This window comes from Myxine glutinosa, chromosome 6 (assembly GCF_964187855.1).
Source record: "Myxine glutinosa chromosome 6, kmMyxGlut1.1, whole genome shotgun sequence".
NCBI lineage: Eukaryota > Metazoa > Chordata > Myxini > Myxiniformes > Myxinidae > Myxine > Myxine glutinosa.
The window spans coordinates 67,562,057-67,581,361 of record NC_136266.1 but is presented as its reverse complement, the minus strand read 5'-3'; the positions used below and the strand labels follow the sequence as shown (position 1 = coordinate 67,581,361).

The 19,305-nt window shown below is 44.9% G+C and overlaps 1 protein-coding gene across 4 annotated transcripts in view; it reads right to left on the bottom strand.

Moving 5' to 3' along the window:
* LOC137429920 (RNA-binding motif, single-stranded-interacting protein 1) overlaps nucleotides 1-19,305 on the bottom strand; it is a 508,487-nt gene that overhangs the window by 241,272 nt on the left and 247,910 nt on the right. For all 4 annotated transcript variants that reach the window (XM_078779968.1, XM_068120301.2, XM_068120302.2 and 1 more), the window contains exon 2: nucleotides 18,269-18,456. In XM_078779968.1, the coding sequence (XP_078636094.1) occupies nucleotides 18,269-18,456 (188 nt within the window). The remainder of the gene's footprint in view (nucleotides 1-18,268; nucleotides 18,457-19,305) is intronic.

Here is a 19,305-nt window from a genome sequence, read left to right as displayed (position 1 = left end):
TATATATATATATATATATATATATATATATATTGTTACGGGCGCTTGAAAGCAAGCTTGGAGTTTGCAAAAAAGCACCTAAAGGACTCTCAGACTGTGAGAAACAAGATTCTGTGGGCTTTCATGTGTCTTTCACTGAGGAGAGGCTTCCATCTGGCCACTCTGCTATAAAGCCCAGATCGGTGGAGTGTTGTAGTGATGGTTGTCCTTCTGGAAGTTAATCCCATCTCCACACAGGATCTCTGGAGCTCAGCCAGATTGACCATAGGGTTCTTGGTCACCTCTCTTACCAAGGCCCTTCTCCCCTGATTGCTCAGTTTGGCCGGGCGGCCAGCTCTAGGAAGAGTCCTGGTTGTTGCAAACTTCTTCCATTTAAGAATTATGGAAGCCACTGTGCGCTTCGGAACCTTCAATGCAGCAGAATTTTTTTTGTCAGCTTCCCCAGATCTGTGCCTGGACACAATCCTGTCTCTGAGCTCTGCAGGCAGTTCCTTCAACCTCATAGCTTGGTGTTTGCTCTGATATGCATTGTTAGCTGTGAGACCTTATATAGATTCCAAATCATGTCCAATCAATTGAATTTACCACAGGTGGACTCCAATCAAGGTGTAGAAACATCTCAAAGATGATCAAGAGAAATGGGAGGCACCTGAGCTAAATTTCAAGCGTCATAGCAAAGGGTCTGAATACTTATGTAAATGTGATATTTCAGTTTTTTCTTTTTAATAAATTTACAAAACTTTCTAAAATCCTGTTTTCTCTTTGTCATTATGGGGTATTGAGTGTGGATTGATGAGGGAAAAAATGAATTTAAACGATTTCAGCATAAGGCTGCAACGTAACAAAATGTGAAAAGTGAAGGGGTCTGAATACTTTATGAATGCACTGTATATGTATATATATATCCATAGATCTGCCATATATCTGCCATATATACACACCTGCTGTGCACATACTGTATATATATATATATGTATATGTATGTCTGTAAATATACAGTGAACTCCATAAGTATTGGAACATTAAAGTCAAATTTGTTATTATTGCTATGTACACTAGAAATTTGGATTTGAGAACAAAAGATAAATATGAGGCGAGAGTAAAGTCCGCTGTTCTTTCTTGGTATTTCTTTGCATATACGTTGTACAATACATATTTTTCAGTTATTTATTTTTCTCCGCTTCTTTGTACATTTCTAGGCTTTGCCTATTTCGTATTATATACACAATTATACCTATGCATATACCTATACTGAACATACAAGCAAACACAATAGCTATTTCGCCATAATACAAGGGGGGAAAAATGGAACAAAGGTGGATGAAATAGCCCGAGAATGTCGTTTTAACAATTATTTATTGGGCATCAGCTGAGGAGTTTAATAATGTATTGCTTTGCATTGTTGGACGTTTAACTTCCCAAATGCTTCAGTTGTTCCGCTGTGCCAAAAAGACTAAAATAACAGCAACTCTTGCCAATTAATGACAAGATGTTCGCCGATCACCATGATTACTTTCGTTTTCATTAGAAACATTACTTTTCTTTCCGGAGTGAGGATTTACTTTCCAAATTTGTATGAGTAAAATCAAGAGTTTTGTTGTTAATGCTCTTTAATATTAGGAAAACCTCATGCTCAATACTGATCACATTAGCAAACCTCACCATGAAACTGCCTCACAACAGGCACAATACACCCCACAACCGGTGTTATATTAGCTATCAGAAGACACCCGCATACATTTGGGTATGCGGGTGTCTGCTGATACCTCAGGGAGATGGATGCCACTGCCTTGCATAACCCCAGGTCACCTGTGGGCAAGGTGTAGTACCTGTCAGCCCCCTTTACCAGGGTAGCGGTCTGCAGCCATGCGGTTTAAATGGCAGATGGCTCTGCACATCTGGCGGATGAGAGTCCATTCGACTCCAACAGCACGGGCGGAAGAGGGTGAATTCCCCAATGCCCAGCAGAGAGACGGAGAGGAGTGGGGACCCCCGTCTATACCACACACTTACTCGTGTGTACCAGCCATAGAAAGGCAATATGATGTCAAGCACGTCATCATTGCTCGATGAGACCCGTCATCATCATCATCATCATCATCATCATCATCATCATCATCATCATCATCATATTAGCTAAACTTGACCCCAAAAACATTTCACATGACTCAAAACTCCATCCCAAACCAGTTCACATGTTGCAAACTTCACTCCCAAATCCATATTACATTATCCAAACCTCACCCCCAAATCCATATTAAATTATGCAAACTCCACCCACAAGTCTACATTAGATAATGCAAACTCCACTCCCCAATCCATATTACATTATTCAAGCCTCACCCCCAAATCCATAATACATGATGCAAACTCCAATCCCAAATCCATATTACATTATCCAAACCTCACCCCCAAATCCATATTACATTATGCAAACTCCAATCCCAAATCCATATTACATCATACAAACCTCACCCCCAAATCCATAATACATGATGCAAACTCCAATCCCAAATCCATATTACATTATCCAAACCTCACCCCCAAATCCATAATACATGATGCAAACTCCAATCCCAAATCCATATTACATTATTGTTACATATTTATGTGAATGAATGTGAATTACCATGCAGGTCTTTGCTTCCGGGTGTAGTATATTAAGTTGTTGGGTAGTTGTTGTGGTTGGAGGGTCAGGAGCCCTTCTGAAAGAGTGGCAGGAAACGGAAGTGGCCGGAAACGGAAGTGACCGGAAAGGGAGGAGGAAAAAACACGAGGGAAAGAAGGAGGTTTCTTCTTCCTCGCCCGGCTCCGACAAAAGGTGGAAGCGACCTTGCGCTGCGTGGAAAACGCGCCGTTTCGAAACGTCTGGCGAGAGGAGTTACCTGGGCGGTAAATACCTTTTGACACGTCCAGTCACCGTGAGTTCGTGCACGAAACCAAGCGTCCGGGACAGTTTGCCCCGTCTACAAAGACGCGTACGGGTCCGCACGTTGGGCCTCGCTCGCGTCGGAAGCCGCGCTGGGTTTTGCCCCGTCTACAAAGACGCGTACGGGTCCGCACGTTGGGCCTCGCTCGCGTCGGAAGCCGCGCTGGGTTTTTGCCCATCTACAAGGACGCGTAAGGGTCGCACTTGGGGCCTCGCGCACGTTGGACGCCGCGCTGGGTTTGCCCCGTGGCTTGGCAAGGAGGTGCGCTGCAGCCGCGGCCCCAGTACGAGACTGCACGTTGGGAGCACGTCCGCCCGGGGTTCGTCCAACCGCCCGTGTGCGGAGAGGAGAGACATTGACCACGGAGGGAGTCAGGAGTGGGGCTCACGTGAGGAATGTATAAGATTAAGATGGCCATCTTAGAGTTTGTGTAGATGAGTTCACATGGTTGTAATATTGATTGTGCCTGGTTGTGTATTGTTGATTGCTCGGGGAAAATCTCCGTGGTTGTGTCTTTGAAAGTGTTTGGTATCATTACCAGTGGAAATATATACTTGCACATCAGTTGTCTCCTGGGTGAAATTCCTATGGATTGCGTGGCGAATGCGCCTATATAATACTATTTGCTGGCGAAGGTCCTCTCACGGTCCGGGGGTCACCGAGACCTGGTATGCACTGAGGGGACCACGTAACAGAATTGGGGGCTCGTCCAAATTACGATTTGCGGTTTCGCAATTGGGTCTACGTCCGGGATCTAAAAGTGTATAAAATAATAAAATAATAATATTTTTGGTAATTAAAATTTATTAATTAATTATTAATTGGTAATATTTTTTTTTGAGAAATTGGGGAAAGTCTTGGGGTGAAGGTTAACAGGTGTTAACGATAGGCACCATGGCGTTTGTGGCACAGAACTTTGGGGTAACCCCGAGTGAGGCACAGTTCCGAGCGTTGCTAAAGTCGGATCTCTTGAAATTGGCCAAACATTTTAACTTGGAGGTCCGAACTAATTTGAGGAAGGCAGAGTTGCAGGCCACGGTGATACAATCTATGGTGGGATTAGGAACATGGGACGAGTTAGCCTGGGAGTGGCTACCCGAAGAACCAGAAGACGTGGAGCTCCGGAAACTGGAGTTGCAATTACGGAGCCAGGAACGGATCAAAGAAGAAGAAAGGAAAGCAGAAGAGAGAAGAGAAGAGAAGCAAGCAGAGGAAAGGAGAGTGGAACGAGAACTCCAGGAAAGGTTAAAAGAAGAAGAAAGGAAAGCAGAAGCGAGGAGAGAAGAGAAGCAAGCAGAGGAAAGGAGAGTGGAACGAGAACTCCAGGAAAGGTTAAAAGAAGAAGAAAGGAAAGCAGAAGAGAGGAGAGAAGAGAAACAAGCAGAGGAAAGGAGAGTGGAACGAGAACTCCAGGAAAGGTTAGCAGAAGAAGAAAGGAAAGCAGAAAAGGAAAGAGCAGAAGAAGAAAGGAAAGCAGAAAAGGAAAGAGCAGAAGAAGAAAGGAAAGCAGAAAAGGAAAGAGCAGAAGAAGAAAGGAAAGCAGAGGAGAGGAGAGAAGAGAAACAAGCAGAAGAAAGGATGAAAACAAGGGAACTCGAAGCAGAGGAGAGAAAAGCGGAAAGGGAATTAAAGGAACGTGACATGGAGCTTCAGCAAGAAATCAAATTCAAGGAGCTGGAGTTAATGAGAGAACGGGGAGAGGCACCACCCTTGCTGACGGGGTCGACACCTAACCAGAAAACCTGGGATGTGGGCAGACATGTGAGGCTGGTTCCACCGTTCAGTGAAAAGGAAGTCGCGAAATTCTTCCCACACTTTGAGAAAGTGGCTCGACAATTAAACTGGCCGGAGGAGGCCTGGACCATACTCGTACAAAGTGTGCTGGTGGGGAAAGCTCAGGAAATTTATTCGGCGCTACCAATGGACCAATGTGCAGATTATGAGGTACTGAAGAAGCACATCCTCAAGGCCTATGAGTTGGTCCCGGAAGCTTACAGGCAAAAATTCAGGAATGCCAGGAAGAGGGAGAGTGAGACCCATGTGGAGTTTGCCAGAGTGAAAGAAAACATGTTTGATCGGTGGTGTGAGTCAAAAGGAGTCGGGAAAGACTTCGAGACATTGCGGGACTTGATCCTGGTGGAGGAATTCCAGCAGTGTGTCCACGAGGACATCAAAGTGTACCTGCAGGAAAAGAAGGTACCAAAGTTGTGGGACGCAGCCACCATGGCAGATGATTATGCCTTAACCCACCGAATAGGGGTCCAGGAACCTAACTCCTCGCCTAGATCTCCGCAGGGGAGGTGGGGAACAGCAGGTGCGGAGAACGACCATACATGGCGGCGGCCTCGAGAGGATTATGGGGACAACTATGATACCCCACCGGTTCGAAATCGGAGGGATGAGGGCCCAAGACAAACTTATAGTTCGGGGGGCCCGAGGCAGACCACGAGTTTTTCCTCCGGGCCTACTTGCGCTTTTTGCAAGAAACCTGGACACTTGATGTCCAGTTGTTACCGCAGGAAAAGCGAAGACCCAGAGCGGAGTCCGACTACTACGACTCCAAACGCAATGGCCATTGTGAGAAATCGCCATCAAAAGGGTTACCAACCCTTTATTTCAGAGGGGTTTGTGTCACGGGATGGAGCCTCGACTAACCGGAAACCGGTTAGGATATTGAGGGACACAGGGGCACATCAATCTTTAATGCTTGAAGGCATTTTGCCATGGTCCGAGGAGACGGCAACGGGGGATAGTGTTCGTTTACAGGGGATCGGGGGCGGTGTTAGTGCTCCCCTTCATGTCATCCATTTGGAGTCCGATTTGGTGTCAGGACCGGTCACCGTCGGTTTACAAGCCACGCTTCCTGTAGAGGGTGTATCTGTGGTTATTGGGAATGATTTGGCCGGGGGTCAAGTTTATGGTAACCTGAGGGTTGGTAAAGAGCCCAGCAGGGAAAATAACGCCACACCAGCTCGGGATGGCGACAAAAGTGCCAAGTTATTTGTAGGGGGACTGAACTTCAAAACAGAGGAAGAAGTTCTGACCTCTGTCTTCAACAGATATGGGCCGCTGGTGGAAGTGCGGTTGGTAAGAGACTGGGAAACGCAACAGTCAAGAGGGTTCGGCTTTGTCACGTTTGCCAGCACAAAAGACGCCAGAGAGGCAGAGAAGAATTGGAATGGCAAGGATTTGGAGGGTCGGACCATAACAGTAGGGAAGGCATTTCGTAGGCGTCGAGAGGTCTACAGGAGAGGACAACTGGGCGGTAGTTTTGGTGGTGGCCGAGAAGGAGACCGCTATTCATGGGACTACAGGGACCAGTGGTCCCACCATAATTATTAGGGAAGTTCTGAAAAGTTGAAGCACTGAAGGCGGCGGAGCCGCCGAGCCAAGATTCCTACACGAATTAACCGTGAACGCCGTTCCTAAAGGCGTCCAGGCAGGGAACTTTCATGCACGGACTAACCGTGAACTCCACGTTCCTCAAGGCGCCCATGTAGAGAACTTTCCTGCACGGACTAACCGTGAACTCCGCGTTCCTAAAGGCATCCATGTAGTGAATACTCGGCTTGGCCTCCCGGAAAAAGTGCTATCGAGTTGCGTAACTTTGGATCTTTGATCAACCCCTTAACCTTCATTCCCAAGATACGGACGGGCAAAGTCAGGGGGTCCTGAGATGGAGTTTGATTTGGCAGGGACAAGGTCGTTGTTGGTACTTAGTCCAGAGGGAGTAATCTGGAGGGGTTGGGGTGAAATTGTGGTTGCTTTATTTTTAAGTGATAACTGTGCCCGGGGGGAACGGATAATGTGGGGGGGGTTGAGTTATTTGGGTTTGTTTCTTCAAATTGGCCGGCAAAGAAAGTTTTCGCTGGGTTCAAACTTTCTTTCTTGAAGGGGGGGAGTGTTACATATTTATGTGAATGAATGTGAATTACCATGCAGGTCTTTGCTTCCGGGTGTAGTATATTAAGTTGTTGGGTAGTTGTTGTGGTTGGAGGGTCAGGAGCCCTTCTGAAAGAGTGGCAGGAAACGGAAGTGGCCGGAAACGGAAGTGACCGGAAAGGGAGGAGGAAAAAACACGAGGGAAAGAAGGAGGTTTCTTCTTCCTCGCCCGGCTCCGACAAAAGGTGGAAGCGACCTTGCGCTGCGTGGAAAACGCGCCGTTTCGAAACGTCTGGCGAGAGGAGTTACCTGGGCGGTAAATACCTTTTGACACGTCCAGTCACCGTGAGTTCGTGCACGAAACCAAGCGTCCGGGACAGTTTGCCCCGTCTACAAAGACGCGTACGGGTCCGCACGTTGGGCCTCGCTCGCGTCGGAAGCCGCGCTGGGTTTTGCCCCGTCTACAAAGACGCGTACGGGTCCGCACGTTGGGCCTCGCTCGCGTCGGAAGCCGCGCTGGGTTTTTGCCCATCTACAAGGACGCGTAAGGGTCGCACTTGGGGCCTCGCGCACGTTGGACGCCGCGCTGGGTTTGCCCCGTGGCTTGGCAAGGAGGTGCGCTGCAGCCGCGGCCCCAGTACGAGACTGCACGTTGGGAGCACGTCCGCCCGGGGTTCGTCCAACCGCCCGTGTGCGGAGAGGAGAGACATTGACCACGGAGGGAGTCAGGAGTGGGGCTCACGTGAGGAATGTATAAGATTAAGATGGCCATCTTAGAGTTTGTGTAGATGAGTTCACATGGTTGTAATATTGATTGTGCCTGGTTGTGTATTGTTGATTGCTCGGGGAAAATCTCCGTGGTTGTGTCTTTGAAAGTGTTTGGTATCATTACCAGTGGAAATATATACTTGCACATCAGTTGTCTCCTGGGTGAAATTCCTATGGATTGCGTGGCGAATGCGCCTATATAATACTATTTGCTGGCGAAGGTCCTCTCACGGTCCGGGGGTCACCGAGACCTGGTATGCACTGAGGGGACCACGTAACATTATCCAAACCTCACCCCCAAATCCATAATACATGATGCAAACTCCAATCCCAAATCCATATTACATTATCCAAACCTCACCCCCAAATCCATATTACATTATGCAAACTCCAATCCCAAATCCATATTACATTATCCAAACCTCACCCCCAAATCCATATTACATTATGCAAACTCCAATCCCAAATCCATATTACATTATAGAAACTCCACCCAAAAATCCATATTACATTATGCAAACTCAACCCCCAAATTAATTTCACATTCGGCAAACTCCATCCGTAAACCAGTTCAAATGCCACAAACTCCAACCACAAACCGTTTCACATTAGCAAATTTCCGCCCCCCAAACCGTTTCACATTCGCTAATCTCAGCCCCCCAAACCTATCACGTTAGCTAATCTCAGCCCCCCAAACCGTTTCACATTGTGCAAACTCCACCACGAAACCAGTTCACATTATGGAAATTCCACCCCCAAATCTGTGCACATTACACAAACTCCAACTCCAACCTGTTTCATACTCGCTAAATTCTGCCCCCCAATCAGTTCCACCTTCGGCAAGCATCCATCCCTTACCAATTCACGTAATGCAAACTCCAACACAAACTGTTTCATACTCGCTAAACTCCAACCCACCCCCCCCCCCCCAAACAGTTTCACATTCCGCAAACATCCATCCTTTAAAGTTTAAACCAATTAATTTCATACAATCTCACCTCAAAATCATTTTAAGAGGTAAATCACACCATGAAGATGTATGCACTAATTAAGCTCCAACCCTAATTAATTTCTATCAACCTTTCTCTCATCACAAAAACCTCAGCTCCTGATATGTGTTGTGTATTATTGTGTTGTGTATTATGTTATGTATTACAGCAACAACTAGATAGCATGTGAAAATGCAGAGCCCATCCGTTTGTAATCAGTCGTCTTCTTCTTCTGTATGCTCAAAATAACGAAAACGGTTAAAAAAAGAATACAAAGTAAAAATTGATGATTTTATGCAGCCTTGACCTTTGAGCTTTATATCTAAAAAAAAATAATCAGCTTCTAGCTTTTGATTGGTGAACCAATTGTGTGACCCAATATGCAAATTCAAATTCGTAAAATTCCAGGTAAATTTTAAGATTGATTGATTTTAAGATTTAATTGGACATAAATTGACGATTTTATGTGAGGCTGACCTTTGACCTTTTGACCAAATTATTAATTTGTCTTCTCCATATTCTCATAATAAAGGTTCATTGAAAATTTGATGACAAAACTCAAATGGTAAATTGAAATTTCAGGTCAATTGGTTGAAAATTGATGATTTAATGTGATGCTGAACTTTGACCTTTTGACCAGATTATTAATTTGTCTTCTCCATATTCTCATAATAAAGCTTCATTGAAAATTTGATGACAAAACTCAAATGGTAAATTGAAATTTCAGGTCAATTGGTTGAAAATTGATGATTTTATATGATGCTGAACTTTGACCTTTTGACAGAAATATCAACTTGCCTTCTCCATCTTATCATAATAAAGGTCTGGTGAAAATTTGATGACAATACCTCAAATGGCAAAAAAGTTATGGCCCGGACAGACAGACAGACAGACACACACACACACACACACACACACACACGCGTGATTACAATGCCCCGCCTCCTGCTGCACATGGGACGGACTAACAATGTATTGTATATTATTTAAATAATTCACTCAACCCTCCTGCCTATTATTGGAAAAGGTCCCTCACCCCTCTTCCTTACATCATCGTTTGAAAAGGCCAGTCATCTTCTAATAACAACTCGAGTTTGGGCCTAATGTTTGAATATCCCTCTGCAGCTCATCGGTTACAAGATTAACAGCAAGGCGATGTAGCAAATTTAAAACAAGTATTTGCATAAAATGTAGCAAAACAAAGTTATATTGCAAACTTAAAATGAAAACTCTTACTGCTGCCTGACTTAACTGCATTTCATTAATGGCATCCATTAGCTAATCAGATTAAGTGGCATGATGATTCAATTTCAATGCTAATGGAATCCAAAGTTGTGCTAGAAATGAATTAATAACCTTACTTCTGACCTTACTAATACAGTATGCTTCATACTTCAGTGTTTTTCAACTCCAACTCTGTTTATTTTGAAAAAAATAAAATAAAATAAATTACCGTTGGCCTATTTTGCAAAGTAATCACCTATTTTTGATGAGACCACAAGGACCACAAGGACCACAAAGGCCACAAAGGCAAGGCTGTTTGCCAAACCGGGTCCAAGACCATATCAAGCGAACCAGCCTGTGCTGTTCTGAATAGGTTACCCTAACCTGGCAAAGAATTTAATAATGACTGGGTAATTAAATAAATATTAACCTGTACAGCAGGTGAAGTAGTCGGCCAATACACTACCGAGTATATACTGGTCAATGCAAAATACATGGAGGACCATTTGTGAAACCAGTGGTGGCCAACATCAGAGAGTACCATTATGCTTATGTGCTGATAAATGCAAAATGGTTGTGGGAAAGAGGCGAACAAGGAGAGAGGAAGAATGCAGGTGTCAAGGGAGGATGAGTGACAGCAACTTGAAGGGAAATTTCTGAGCTCAACTGGCATCGTGCTGATCCTGAATAGTCTAGTAGGAAGACTAGGTCCCCCTGCACCCCCCGGAGATATACTTCTAATCAGTGTTTCTAGATTGGAAAAAATGTGTAGAAAATGACTAGCTATGGCCCCAAGCTGAAATAATGTCCCACATACCATTTTTATGCAAATTACTGCTGCCATTATCAAAAAAAGACTAGGTCCCCCTGCACCCCCCGGAGATATACTTCTAATCAGTGTTTCTAGATTGGAAAAAATGTGTAGAAAATGACTAGCTATGGCCCCAAGCTGACAAAATGTCCCACATACCATTTTTATGCAAATTACTGCTGCCATTATCAAAAAAAGACTAGGTCCCCCTGCACCCCCCGGAGATATACTTCTAATCAGTGTTTATAGATTGGAAAAAATGTGTAGAAAATGACTAGCTATGGCCCCAAGCTGAAAAAATGTCCCACATACCATTTTTATGCAAATTACTGCTGCCATTATCAAAAAAAGACTAGGTCCCCCTGCACCCCCCGGAGATATACTGAAACTGGCAGTGACTGGTGATTGAAATGCGGTGCCTTTTTGTGTTTCAGGTCGAGGTACGTGAACTCCCCACGATCTACAGCAACCAGGAAGAGACTGATACCAGGGTGGTTCTGTACCTCCATCATGCTGCTACCATCGGATACAAGAACGCTGTAGTCAGAACACCGGACACAGACATCCTCCTGATCCTGCTCCACCATGCCCACAACATCAAGCTGACGGTGTACCTGGATACAGGGTCAGGGAAGCATCGCCAACTTGTCAACGTCTCTGAGCTGGCAGAATCCCTGGGAGAGGACTACTGTGCCACTCTCCTGGGGTACTATGTGTTCAGCGGAGAAGACTGCACCAGTGCCTTCAAAGGGAAGGGAAAAGTCGGGCCCTTGAAAAAGCTGGAGAAGAATCCCAGGTTTCACAGGGCATTCGGTGAATTTCACAGGGTATTTAGAAAAATAAAACTTTGTGTTAACGTCTGTGTAGACGGACCTTAATATGAGTCTATTATTTCGTAAAACTGTGATTATTTTGTAAATAAAGCACTAATTAGCATACTAGTATACCATAGACACATGTAATCATGTTATGAATAGTTCTATCATGATCTATGCCCTTCAAAACATGGGTCTAGACACCTTCATTTTTCAATTATCTGCAATATTGGCTGAGATATGTCAAAAATCGTTTTTTTGATAATGGCAGCAGTAATTTGCATAAAAATGGTATGTGGGACATTGTTTCAGCTTGGGGCCATAGCTAGTCATTTTCTACACATTTTTTCCAATCTAGAAACACTGATTAGAAGTATATCTCCGGGGGGGTGCAGGGGGACCTAGTCTTTTTTTGATAATGGCAGCAGTAATTTGCATAAAAATGGTATGTGGGACATTTTTTCAGCTTGGGGCCATAGCTAGTCATTTTCTACACATTGTTTCCAATCTAGAAACACTGATTAGAAGTATATCTCCGGGGGGTGCAGGGGGACCTAGTCTTCCTACTAGACTAGAAGGACAGGGAAAGCTCGACAGATCAAGATCGACCTCAAACCTTTACACATCTAAAGCATGTGCAGGGGGTGGAAAGATACTACATTGGCATCCTCAAGTTTGAATCACCACCAGCTCAAGGTCAAGGTGGAGTCTGAATGGTGTTACGGTTGGTTTGTCTTCCTGTGGATCACCACCCGATCACATCTAAGGAAGCACGCATGGGCAGTGTACCGTAATTGGATTTGGATAAGGGGCCGGCCATCTTTTAGCTACAGCATGCAAATATAGCTGAACTGACCTGCTCCGGCCATCTTTTAGCTACAGCAAGCAAATATAGCTGAACTGACCTGCTCCGGCCATCTTTTAGCTACAGCATGCAAATATAGCTGAACTGACCTGCTCCGGCCATCTTTTAGATACAGCATGCAAATATAGCTGAACTGACCTGCTCCGGCCATCTTTTAGCTACAGCATGCAAATATAGCTGAACTGACCTGCTCCGGCCATCTTTTAGATGCAGCATGCAAATATAGCTGAACTGACCTGCTCCGGCCATCTTTTAGCTACAGCATGCAAATATAGCTGAACTGACCTGCTCCGGCCATCTTTTAGATACAGCAAGCAAATATAGCTGAACTGACCTGCTCCGGCCATCTTTTAGATGCAGCATGCAAATATAGCTGAACTGACCTGCTCCGGCCATCTTTTAGCTACAGCATGCAAATATAGCTGAACTGACCTGCTCCGGCCATCTTTTAGATACAGCATGCAAATATAGCTGAACTGACCTGCTCCGGCCATCTTTTAGCTACAGCATGCAAATATAGCTGAACTGACCTGCTCTGGCCATCTTTTAGCTACAGCATGCAAATATAGCTGAACTGACCTGCTCCGGCCATCTTTTAGCTACAGCATGCAAATATAGCTGAACTGACCTCCTCTGGCCCTCACTGTATCGCTTTGCTTCATCAGAAGTTTTAACTCCGCAAGAGTTAAAATTGTTCAGCGAACCCAGAAACTCTAAAACCACAACTGTCACCATTTCAACAGATCACCACTATGACTACTTTTGGTGTTCACAAGGAACCTTCGTTTTCTTTATGAAACTGAGACGGTTTTCTCTCCAAATTGTAATAAAATAAGATAAGTACTACTTTGTACAGGCCAAATACATCTGCTATCGTTTTTACATTAAGCAAACCCAAACTCCACCCTAAAGACCCCATACATGTGCCATCTGAATCTCTCCCCTTCCCTACCTAACTCCTTCCAAACTTCTTTCCCTTCTCTCAATACTCCTTTCACACTCTCCAATCCTTTGGCCCTAAAAATCCTTTTCTCCATCTATCTCAACAATGTCCTCCTCATCCCCCCTACACACGACACTTCCTTGTTCTTATTCTATTTCTACGTAGGCCGAAAGCTCGAAGTGCAGCATGTGCACAGATCAAGATCATACACTGATCAAATAAATTAATAGACGTCCGTACTTTAACATGAATTACAAAAACCTTTGTGCACAATCGACACATCGATATATTACTGTATATGAGATTTGATCCTCGGTATCTGAGCATTATGAGCCATCGGAAGGCAGACCAGCTTCCTGCTCATACACTAATAAATGATTGTGAGAAACTAGTGCATTGTTGTGTCCGTTCTTGTACCAAACCCTATGAATAGGGCTCCTTTCTCCATTCTCTTCCTTTTCTTAATTTAATACCCTAACTCAACCCTCCCACGCCATGCCTACAAAATAAACAGATGGCCCCAAGGAAAGAACTTCAGGATTAGATAGAGGAAAACCATGCTAGGAATGTTAAAGGAAGCTGTGCTGCCCTGGACCTGATGTTCATACCAGCAAAAGCTTGAACTCTTGACATGTGCTTGATACTTTACAGGAGACCACCACACCAGGCCTGGCGTCCGGAAGAAGATCCGGCCTATCAGTGGGATACATCCCACTGATAGGCCGGATCTTCTTCCGGACTTGAACTAAAATCGAATCGCCGTGTTATTGTTATCTACCCAACTCATACACCTAGCTTTGGCATAATATGTCCACAACTTTTTGAGATATCTTGCTATATATCATTTTGGTCCTATCTCTCAATAGTAAAAAAAAAACATTAAAAAAAAAAAAACATTATCGTATCTGGATCTGGATCTTCACTAAAATTGAATAAAGCCGTCCATATTGCACATCCAACCTGCTCACCAATTCTCGTCCAAATCCGTCCATAACTTTTTGAAATATCATGGTATATATCATTTTGGTCCTATCAATAGTAAAAAAAACAACAACGACAAACAAAACAAAAACAAAAAACATTATCGTATTCGGATCCGGATCTGGATCTTCACTAAATTTGAATCAATCTGTCCATATTGCACATCCAACCTGCTCACCAATTTTCGTCCAAATCCGTCCATAACTTTTTGAAATATCATGGTATATATCATTTTGGTCCTATCAATAGTAAAAAAAACAACAACGACAAACAAAACAAAAACAAAAAACATTATCGTATTCGGATCCGGATCTGGATCTTCACTAAATTTGAATCAATCCGTCCATATTGCACATCCAACCTGCTCACCAATTTTCGTCCAAATCCGTCCATAACTTTTTGAGATATCGTGGTATACATCGTTTTTGACCCTATATCTCTCAATAGTGAAGAATGGCTTGAAAAATTATAGTATCCGGAATTGGATCCGGATCCTAAGCAAAATCTAATAAAAATTGTCCTTGTCACACATCCAACCTGTCCACCAAGTGTCAGTCAAATCCGTCCATACGTCTTTGAGATGTCCTGCTCACAGCCAGACAAACAGACAGAGACAAACAAACAGGGAGTGAAAGCATAACCTCTACATTTGGTGGAGTCCACATTTGGTGGCATTTGGTGGTACAAAATCCATCCACCACATTTGGTTGCGGAGCAAATGAGCAAAAAAGCAAATGAGGACACCTTGTCACATCATCGTTACACACAGTGAAGCTCGGAACACAAAGAAGCTTGCTCAGAGAGGTCCGCCATATTGAAATGCAAAGGCGTCGTCGTGATTGGTTCAACGTTAATTTATTTACACACATGTCAGCACGTGGGGCAGCAGCAGGTGAATGCATTAGTGTTGTTAAAGGAAAGACATTCCATTTCGATTTGGCCGGCCTTAACACATCCATTTATTTGTCCACTTGCCGGGTCTGGGATAAAGATTGAAGTCCACACTTGATGAATCCAACGGCGGAGAAGAAACTGCTAAAAATGGCTTTTTCTGTGTGTTTCTCAGGTTTTACATTAGCTCTGAGTAGATATAGCCTAACACAATCTTTTTTTCCCCTTTTTTTTTACCCCATAACAAGTAAAACTAGCATAGATTAAAAAAGAAAATGAGAATAACAAGGGGCGATTACTTTCAGTTATAGACAGAACGGTGTAATTAAACAGCAAATGCGACCTCAGTGCACTTCCCTCGATTGCTTTTGTGGATTTTGGGGACAGCCATCTTCCTCTACTTCATCAACGGCCTCTTGTGACGTCGCCTGGGCAACACGTCTTTTCAAGGCTTCCACGAACCGGATGGCCAGGGCTGGCGTTCGACTGAAGGCGAGGGGGATTTGTAACTCGCTCGGGGTGTCGCCCATAACTTCGCCAAACAAATCCTGGGATTTTTAACGTCCACTGTCCATTGGTGGAGACACCTGTCCTTGTGACGGCGAAGCCCTGCATGTGAAACACCTGGGTGACAGTTTATAGCTTCGTCGAGATTCAAACTCGGGCTAGACAGACCAAAGGTGAGTGCCCGTAAATCGAAGCTATATATCCTACGAACCGATAAAATTAATGGAACTATAAACTTCCTAAAACCCCTCGGCAAATATAAAGTGTGAACGAATGAATCAAAGTGACTAACGCGGGGACATGAGAAACGTCACGCAGCTAATCGTGAACCGGGGGTTGTTTGATGCTCCAATACCTCTCATGGACATCATGGCTTCCACAACAGTCACAAACATTTCCATAATCTGAAAATTTACCCTGGACAGGTCACTACGTCGTCACAGAGTGCTCCCGAGACAGCTCTTAACCAGGGCGGGATACTGCCTGCTCTTTTCGAAATGCGCTGACAGACATTAAATGTTTACAAGAGGGTTATAATAGACGGGATAGCCGGCTTAACACATCTTCTGAAGGAAACAAAAAACACTCACTGATGCAACGGCCTGCCAACAACCCACCGGAGTGACGTCATACAGTTGGGTCCAAGAAACAAACCGAGGCTCGACAAACAGCTCAAGGACAAATGATTTAACGCTGAACCCTTAACTCAGCCCACCATGGGATGGTGGAATCTACAAAGTAAATCAGGAAAATTTACCAAGACTTAATTTTCTAGGGCTGGCAGTATGGCCGAGACTCTCGGGCTGGCAGTATGGCCTAGACTCTCGGGCTGGCAGTACGGCCAAGACTCTCGGGCTAGCAGTACGGCCAAGACTCTTGGGCTAGCAGTATGGCCGAGACTCTTGGGCTGACAGGATGGCCTAGACTCTTGGGCTGGCAAGACGGCCTAGACTCTCAGCTGGCCTAGACTCTCGGGCTAGCAGTATGGCCTAGACTCTCGGGCTGGCAGGACGGCCTAGACTCTCGGGCTGCTCTTGGGCTGGCAGTATGGCCTCTACTCTTGGGCTGGCAGTACGGCCAAGACTCTCAGGCTAGCAGTATGGCCGAGACTCTTGGGCTGGCAAGACGGCCTAGACTCTCAGGCTGGCAGGATGGCCTAGACTCGCGGGCAGGCAGGATGGCCTAGACTCTCGGGCTGGCAAGACGGCGTCGACTCTCAGGCTGGCAGGATGGCTTAAACTCTTGGGCTGGCAGGACGGCCTCGACTCTCAGGCTGGCAGGATGGCCTAGACTCTCGGGCAGGCAGGATGGCCTAGACTCTCGGGCTGGCAGGATGGCCTAGACTCTCAGGCTGGCAGGATGGCCTAGACTCTCGGGCTGGCAAGACGGCGTCGACTCTCAGGCTGGCAGGATGGCCTAGACTCTCGGGCAGGCAGGATGGCCTAGACTCTCGGGCAGGCAGGATGGCCTAGACTCTCGGGCTGGCAGGATGGCCTAGACTCTCGGGCAGGCAGGATGGCCTAGACTCTCGGGCTGGCAAGACGGCGTCGACTCTCAGGCTGGCAGGATGGCTTAAACTCTTGGGCTGGCAGGACGGCCTCGACTCTCGGGCAGGCAGGATGGCCGAGAGTAACCCTAATCCTAATCTTAACACATGACAGGGGGACGGACAGCATTTAGTAACCAGTACAGTTGCATATTTTACTAAATGGAAATAATAATAACCTTCTGTGGAACATTGTGGTGTCCCAGCGGGTGTCGTGAGGTCGGTTGGAGGTTTCAGAATTTCCTCAATAAAATTATGATTTTGAAATGTGATCCACATGGATCTTGCTCACGCATCCGGAAGAGGGCAGATGACGGTTCGCTGGCTTATTAATGTCTCAATACAATGGTGATTTCATGATTTAACATTATATTTTGATACATTAACACTATAGTATTAATTTGTGATTGGAATGATGAATGATGCTGTTTGGAATGAAAATAAAGGGATATTGAGTTTAAAGCAGAATGAGGAAACGACGTTAGGGTTTCCATCCGTGACATTCGCGGATTGCCCACTCGAAGTTTCGCCATTGACTGGATATAGCAACATTCAGACTGGGTCCTTTTTTTTTTGTCCAAGTCCTTCACGAACCTGCTGTCAATGGGTGACGTTCAACTGAATGTGGCACAGGAATGTGGAGTCTATTGAAAAAATGTATTACTTACATTATTTGCTACCTGGTAACTGGTATCTGCACCCAGATCATACTATCCTATTCAACTAAAGTACCAAACAAGCGCGGCTACACTGTTTTTAGACTATCAGTCTTGTTTTTCATGCAAATAAGGCTGAACTTCTTATAACCCCTGTGCTGTAAAACTTCAGATTCAGACACGACTGAAAGTCTTCCTTCATCAACATCACCCCACCTGTGGAAACTGTCGGCCATTGACGTAACATGTTGTGACACTTGGTTCATGCACGTATCAATTTTACAAAACGACATACATATCTCGCAATTTACAACCATTACATGCATTTGGGAATGAATGGTGGATGAAAGCTGGCAAGAGGGAAAACAAAAAAACATTCCCGGGGCGATACACTTGAAGTTGGTGCAGGAGTTGTTTCTGATCAAAATAGGTGGTTTTACATAACAGTCGGGGAACTCACTGCTGGCAAAGCTTGATGAGGTCCTGGTCAGTAGTTCCTGGTGGGAGGCCTCGGATGTACAGGTTTGTTTTGCTCAGTTGCTCGGCTGCCCAGGTGCTGCCGCTTCCTCCACCGCTGTTGCTGCCGCTGGCAGAACTCGGGGTGCTCGGGCTGGCTGGTGCCAAGGGGTGACTGCCAGCCGTGTACGGCTATGTTTTTGGAACAGAAAAGGGGTGGAAGATAAGGGGAAGAGAAGATGATCATGGACTGGGAACAAGCAGAATAAAAAAAATAATGTTTTAATGCATTTTAAACTAGAACGCCACTCAGTAGAGCGCATACTCCCGCCGTGGGTCAAGTTGGAAAAGTACGATTTCACAAAAGTTTGAGGGAGTAGTTCAGTGACAAGACAAGACAACACAAGACAGACACTGCACAGATATATATTTAGAATATATAGAAGATAATGTTAAAAAAACAAGGCAATTTCACTTACATTTTCGGATTCAGCATTCAATTCTATATAAGTGAGTGTATTTTGAGGCATGTGTGACTTCAAATAAAATTGTAAGCCAGGAAAACGTTCGTTTCATTCCTTAGGGATACAACATGTAAAACTGGCCCAAACGTCAAAACAAAACTCACTCATTTTAAGCCGTACAAGCTAATGCGACCACTCATTCTTCTGGGAAGAATCCCGTGCACACGCTTGTCACACTTAGAAGTCACATAAGTCTTTATAGCCGGCGAAGCCGGTGTTGTCAATAAACGAGTACGTATTATGTTGAAAACTTGATTATGCCTTGGCTCGAGAATCCGAAGCGCAGTGGGCGCAGCCATCTTGCGGAGGCGGAAGTATGCATAACAAATTTAAAACGTTCATTAGGAGTTTCTTTCACCCGTCGTCGTTTGATTCACAATCTTATGCACCTCCGATGTATTAATAAAATAATTTAAGACCAACATCGGCCCGCACGGGCCTGGTTATCTTCAACAAAACGCGTCACCAAACACCGGACGGACCCAATGAGAGTCGAGCATTTGCAAAAATATTTCTA